The sequence below is a fragment of the Centropristis striata genome, unplaced genomic scaffold, assembly GCF_030273125.1.
Source record: "Centropristis striata isolate RG_2023a ecotype Rhode Island unplaced genomic scaffold, C.striata_1.0 Scaffold_65, whole genome shotgun sequence".
Lineage (NCBI taxonomy): Eukaryota > Metazoa > Chordata > Actinopteri > Perciformes > Serranidae > Centropristis > Centropristis striata.
The window spans coordinates 19,553-26,899 of NW_026739081.1; the positions used below are offsets into that span (position 1 = coordinate 19,553).

Consider the following 7,347-nt stretch of genomic DNA (forward strand, 5'->3'; position numbering starts at 1 on the left):
ACAGCACCACCTGGACTGGTCTCACGGTGCACCACCTGGACTGGTCTCACGGTGCACCACCAGTGTGCCGGGCACCGTCTGGAACCGCTGACAGGTAAAACCTTTATTACCTCATCTGGATTTAAACACAGTGGCCCTCATTCATCAAACGAGCGTAGAAACCAGATCAGATCTGAGTGTATATTTGGTCTGACGACAGGGTTCACGTGTGATTTATCAAACGATCGTATCTCTCCAATCACAGCGTGAAAATGATCGGCTGTTGATAAATGTGACGGCTGGAAACAAGCGTCATTTAAATACCACGCCCTAATATATATAATATATATATAATATATATCTGATTCAGAAGACTCGCCTTCAGAGTTTACGACACCGAAGGACGCAATACGGCCAAAAGGAGGATTTTCCCCCCTAAAGTCGCTTTATTAGCAAAGTGCAGCGTTACAAATAACAACAGGGGCAATATAGACATATTACAGAAATACACAGCGACGGAGGTTTATGAAATAAAAGTTCTTATAGTTAAAAACTCAAACAAGTTCAGTGAATATTTTACATTTGGAGCACGGACTTAAAAGTTCTCACAGCTTATTGGTTGAAGGAGGTAAACAATGTTTTAAAGTAAGTTTTAATCCAAAAGAAGAGGAATTTCTCAGTCAGAAAGTGAAACGCTGACGTCCAACAGCTGCAACAACAAACTGGTTTAGTTTGGCAGCATAAAAAGAGAAAAGAAGGAAATCAGTGGTGCTGTCAGCAGAGTAGAGGACCATTAAACTCCTGGAGAGGTTTGAGTAATTAATTCATACATCATGATATATAAAGCCTAATAATCTATATAATATCTGAATATTGTTATTATTATTATCATTATTATTATTATTATTATTATTATCATTAGTAGTAGTCATTTAGTAACTTGTGTCTTTTTGGTAATTTTGTGTATTTTTTTGGGTAATTTTGTGTCTTTTTTGGGTAATTTTGTGTCTTTTTTAAAATAATTTTGTGTCTTTTGGTAATTGTGTGAATTTTTTTGTCTTTTTTGTCATTTTGGAGGAGAGAAGTCGTTCTGGTCGTCAGCAGCTTCCACAGGTACGTTTTGAGACTGTTTTCCTTTAACGAAGAGATTATTAACATATTCATAGAGATATTTTTCTTAATTTAAACTGAATTAAACAAGCAGCTATGTTTTACTTATCTTGCTTTTTTTCTTAGAACTTTTATATTAAATTGTTTGGATTGTAAGTTTTTGATTATGTAACAAAGACGGAAAAGAAATTGTAAAAATTTCTGATCAGATAAAATATGAAAAAGATAGTGTTTTGAATTGAAACATGGTTACAAAAAAAATATATATATTTTAAATTGTGAGGATAATACATATGTGATCTTATCACAAAGCAGTTTGGAAAACTTGAAAAACAGATAAAACATTCAAAATATAAATTATATTTAATTCAAGAGTCCAACTCTCTAAATTATGCTTACAGCAGCATTTTTAAACCTATTTTTATTGATATTATTATTATTTTTATTATAGTCGTCTCTTGTTCTGAGCCAACATGAATACACTGGGAGGTGTTTGGAGCTACATTTGCATTTTTCCATAACATGATGGCAGCTGAGATATGAAACTAGTTCTGTGTTTTTAACATATAATACATGAAGATATGCTGTAAAACACACAAACATTTAGTTTTTTAACTTATTATGTAGTTTTATTTATTAAATATTATTAGTTCAGACAGAGATAGTGTAAAATAAATACTGATAAAAAGTGACAAGACAGCATTTCATGGTCTGCATTGTGTGTGTGTGTGTGTGTGTGTGTGTGTGTGTGTATATACTGTGTGTGTGTATACTGTGTGTGTGTGTGTGTGTGTGTGTGTGTGTGTGTGTGTGTATACTGTGTGTGTGTGTGTGTGTGTGTGTGTGTGTGTGTGTGTGTGTATACTGTGTGTGTGTGTGTGTGTGTGTGTGTGTGTGTGTGTGTGTGTGTGTACACTGTGTGTGTGTGTGTATACTGTGTGTGTGTGTGTGTGTGTGTGTGTGTGTGTGTGTGTGAACCAGCAGCTCACAGCTTTAGTGATGTCACTGAACAATGTTAGGTTGATATAAACAACATGCTGCCTTTCTATAACCTGATCTCTGAACCTTCAGGTTTCACTCTGAACAATGGACAACATACTGGACAACGGCCTCAACGACACAACCAGCAACTACTACGACTACAGCAACTACTACGACTACAGCAACTACGACGACTACAGCAACTACTACGACTACAGCAACTACTACGACTACAGCAACTACACTGACTACAGCAACAACTTTGAATTTTTTTCCCTCTTTGGCGTTCCCAGTTCTGGTGAAGATGCGTTCATCCAGTTTGTGGTGACATGCCTAATCATTTGTCTCGGCCTTCCTTTGACCCTCGGGGCCATCTATGGTCTTTTCTCTCTGGTAAGAACATTATAACTGACAGTTGTTTATTTACTGTATGTGTCATGTCTCTGTGTCTGTGAGGGTCTTGATCTGGTTGGGCGACAGGTCTCAGGGGGTTGGGATGAAGTGTTTTACAGGAATAATTGACTCTATAATTAAAATGTACACAAACCTGATTGGACCCTAAACACACATGTTTCAGCTGCTTGTTTCCTTTTGTTTTCCTGCAGGTGAGAAATGGTGAAGTTGCTCCGATCTACGTCATCAACCTTCTCATCTCTGACCTCATTCAGTTCTGCTGCATGATCGCTGAGGTGGCACAGCCTAAGGACTGGGACGTGTTCATGTCTGAGTACTGGGAGATATTTTGGGTCTTCCACTGTATTTACATCTACAGTCTGATGGCCAGTATTGGCTTCATGGTGTGCATCGCTCTGGAAAGGTAGCTACCTGTCTATCCAATATGTGTGAAGCTTCAGTGTCTGATCATTGTATCTCTGTAGAACTCTGAAGCTGTCTGTCTTGTATTTCAGGTATTTGGTCATCGTCCACCCACTGTGGTACCGCTGCAGACGAACCATCAAGACCTCTGTGCTGGTCTGTGTCCTGGTCTGGATCATTCCTGTTGTCCCTGTCCTCACTGAGTTTTTCTTTTTTATTGACAGTGTCCACATAGTCATTTCCACCATCTTTTACCTCCTTCCTCTCCCACTGATCATATTCTTCCTGATTGCGACCCTCAAAGCCCTGTATGCTTCCATCTCGGTCCCGACTGACGAAAAACGACGAATTGCAGGAATGTTGATCCTGGTGCTGCTGATTTACACGCTGCTGTTCCTGCCCGCCATCATTATGTATGTGTTCTTGTACGATTACTTTACCAACCGATATGCAGGCATCAACCCACATATTGAACGTCTCTCAGACCTGGCTCCTGTGTTTCTTAAGTTGAGTCCTCTGGCAGACTTAGTTCTGTATATGTTGATGAGGAAAGGGACCATACGCCAGCTTTCAGCCTGTTTGTGTCGCTGCAGAACAGACAGCAATGAAATCAGATCTGTAACTGTGAATATTATCAACATGTCTGGAGAGAGAGATGGAGAGACTGGAGGAGAGATAAATAGAGAGAATGAAGGAGAGAGAGATGGAGAGAGAGATGGAGAGAGAGATGGAGAGACTGGAGGAGAGATAAATAGAGAGAATAAGGGAGAGTGAGAAGGTGTTTGCACTGACTGCTCTTGCGACCTAAAAGCTCTGGTGTCCTAATGGACTCAAACAACACTTAGCCTTGATGTTTTTTTGACTTCATCCTTGCTTCAGTGTCTACTGAATGACATTGTAGAATTGTAGAAATGGAGAGAGAGAAGGAGAGAGAGAAGGAGAGAGAAAAGGAGAGAGAGATGGAGAGAGATGGAGAGAGAGAAGGAGAGAGAGAAGGAGAGAGAGAAGGAGAGAGAGAAGGAGAGAGAGAAGGAGAGAGAGATGGAGAGAGAGAAGGAGAGAGATGACAGACCTAATTTTCATATATCAGATTTTTTCATATAACTCAGCTGTTCAATAAGTTTTGAACAGACACACGAGTTCTATGTTGTTTGGCTTTTGAAATGGTTTTACAGACAATAAATAAACTAATCGCCTCACTATTTATCTGAATATAAGTTGTTTTTTAGTGGGAGGCATGGTGCTGTTTAGGATGTTAATCAGAGCAGCTGTTTTGTATTTGGCCATGTTGATAAAATGTAATCACAGTGTGGGGAATTTTACATGAAATTGTACATTTTCTGGAAATTTAATAAAGAATCAGTTTCTTGACAATAATGTGAATGTTTGTTTTTGACTAACTGACTGAATGAAGAAAAGGCCTGACAGCTTTGTTTATACACAACATCTGAAATATAGAGTGGTGCCCCATGTCAAGGTGACTATAGTTAATCAAATCATATCATATTTTTTATGATAATTAATAATTATTTACAATCATTGTTAAAACCCACTTTAGAACCCTTACATTATTTTGGTATTAGATATTGTGCATCCTGTTTATTCCACCTATATCCTTACATATTTTGGTGCTGCGTTGCCAGGCATCCATACATTTATTTGTAATTCATAAATAAACTGATTCACAATAGTTTGCTAAAATGTTTCTAATAAAGATGTAAGCTGCTTGTGCAGCCACGGCAGGATGATTGATTTTCTGATTAATTCATCAGCTCTGCATATGTATTTTTTGGACAAAGGGGGAGAGATGGGGGAGGGAGAGGAGGAGAGGGGAGAGATAGAGGGGAGGATTTCAAGTCTCTTTTTTTAAATAATTTTGTGTCTTTTTAAAAAAAAAATGTTTTTTTAAATAATTTTGTGTCTTTTTGGTAATTCTCTGTTCTCTGTTTTTTTTGGTCATTTTATTTATTTTTTAAGTAATTTAGTTTTTTCTGTCATTTTGTGTCTTTTTTAAAGTAATTTAGTGTTTTTTTTATCATCTTGTGTCTTTTTTGTGATTTTGTGTATTCTTTTAGTAATTTTGTGTCTTTTTTTGGTCATTTTGATCCTGCCTCCAGCGGCCCCCAGGTAATCTGAGTTTGAGACCCCTGCTGTAGAACCTTCACCCATGTGTACAAACTCATGTGGTACTCTGGTTGTTTTTTTAGACATTTTAATACATTTTGAATTTTTTAATAATTATGTGTCTTTTTTGGTAATTTGTGTCTTTTTGACATTCATAACTATATACTGGAAAAATCCACAAATTGTGCTAAAATATAGTGACAATTAGAGGGACTGAATGATGTCCAACAACATAAAACCAATAAATTGAGGGTTTCACCTTTCATAGAGTAGAAATGTGTTGAATACTTGTGTTGTCCACTAGATGTCAGTCAATCCTCACTGATTATCTCAGTGATCAATCATCCTGCTCTCCATAGGTAGACCTATAGCAGAATGTAATGTTGTCTGTGTCAGCTGTATATCCTATCCTACAGGGTTTCATCATATCACAGACCCTGGGAATGAGACACAAAGATACAACAGCATCATGTCTGGCTAAAACAGCCCTGGAGGACTTTTGATGCTTTATTGCAGCTGGTTTGTTAACTCTCTCATCATTTCCTTCTTCCATGAAGCTCCAGGAAAAGTTTGGCTGGGATGAATTAACCCTTTGGAGTTTGGGGCTATTTTGTGGGTTTTTGACTAATTTCATTCTGCCTGTATAAACCACTTAAAAATCTTTACCATGACGTGTTGGTATCATTGTTTTCAGCACAACCTCACCTATATGACCTGATTATTATTTTCATTTTGACTTACTGGATCAACATTTTAAACACAGAAAAACACACAAAAAAATACAAAAACACACATAAAAAACCTAAAGATTACAAAAAAACATGCAGAAAACAAAAACACAAAAAAAAAAATACAAAAAAACACACATTCAAAAACACACCAAAGCCATAAAAAATTAAAAAAACACCAAAAATGTACGAAAAAACATATAAAAACACACAAAGAAATTACAAAAAACACACACAAAAACAGTAAACACAAAAGATTGCATTAAAAATGCTGAATGCATACTGCAAAACTAGAAAAATCTCTGCAAAAAAAGTCATGGAAACGACATGGAAACTTGTGTAAAAGCCAAAACTTTAGAGTTGAGCTGTGTTAAAATAATTGATTATTTTCTATATTGGTAAATTATTTTATGCTTAATTTCTGCTTCTCTGTTTGACTCTCTGTTCTCTGTCTCTGTGAGTGACGCAGGTCACTATCAAAGGTCAAACCTTGAGTGTAATAAATATCTCTATGCATTTATATTTAGTCAGATAATATGATTTTGATACAATGATTATGTTTGTGTGTTAATTTTGGTTTAGAAACTTTGACTACATATATTTCATTGTCTGTTTCATATTTTTTAGACTTTTAGAATCTATGTGACACAGTGAAAATCCTTTGACTCTGTAGACATACTATCTTTGTGAGACAAAACAAGGCAGGAGGTTTTTGTTGAATGTTCTGGAGAAGAGGCCAGGGCAGGATGGCCTTGTCCGGGGCAGCAAGCAACCAGGTGGCATTGACGTGCCGTTGTATTAATTAAAACTGGCGAATCAGCGATCAAGAGGGCGGAACTTCCTGCAAGAAATCGACCAGCATGTTTTGTAAACAAATGTTAGTATTTTAATGGGTTCAGGGAGAGAGTCGTGGTTCAGACTTCACGAACTGAAACACGTCTGTTTGTATTCAGGGACATGAGTTTTTGAACCCGGAGATTCTCTGTAAAGTGCACATTTTTTGACGTATTGTAATAAACTTTTGTTAAACTGAGAACTTGGACGTCTCCAGCTCTTCATTTCCCCATCAATGCGCAGAAAAATGGTGAGTTTTTTTCTGTTGGTGACAGATTATCAATTTTCAAGGTTTCCTCATGCAATTTTTCTAACAGCTGCCAGCAGGGAAACATGCTGCTGAAGGTTTCTACGTGGTGACGTCATGAAGAAGTCAAAGTGCTCCGGAGCTTTCGTGACTCCAGAGGGTTCAGAAAGTGTTTGCTGCCTACGACGAGATGAGCAACTTTCCCAGTGACGATGAGAGAAAGATGAAGCTGTATGCTGAGACTTTCTCCCAGACTGTGGGGACGAACCTGTCTGGCTTCTTTAAGGCCTGGGGCTGGCCCCTAACCAGAGTACTGAGGACAAACTCAACCTGGCCCCTGGAGCCACCACCCTCTGCTCTAGTTCAGGGGGCTCAAACTGGCGGCCCGCGGGCCAATTGTGACCCTCGTGACGATATTTTGTGGCCCCCACCTTGATATGAAACTTTAAAGTGAGTTTTATATGAATGGCACTTTATCGTGTTGTGTGTGGAAGGTCCCTTTAATTACTTTTTTTTGGGTAATTTTGT

At 37.8% G+C, this 7,347-nt stretch overlaps 1 protein-coding gene across 1 annotated transcript; it reads left to right on the plus strand.

Moving 5' to 3' along the window:
- Window positions 1-2,175: 2,175 nt before the first annotated feature.
- Window positions 2,176-7,129, plus strand: LOC131968035 (mas-related G-protein coupled receptor member A6-like; the record flags this gene model as incomplete). Its single annotated transcript, XM_059328781.1, has 4 exons — window positions 2,176-2,463; window positions 2,676-2,887; window positions 2,979-3,527; window positions 6,979-7,129. Coding segments are annotated over exons 1-4 (1,200 nt in total), but the record flags the coding sequence as incomplete, so codon positions are not given.
- Window positions 7,130-7,347: the final 218 nt, after the last annotated feature.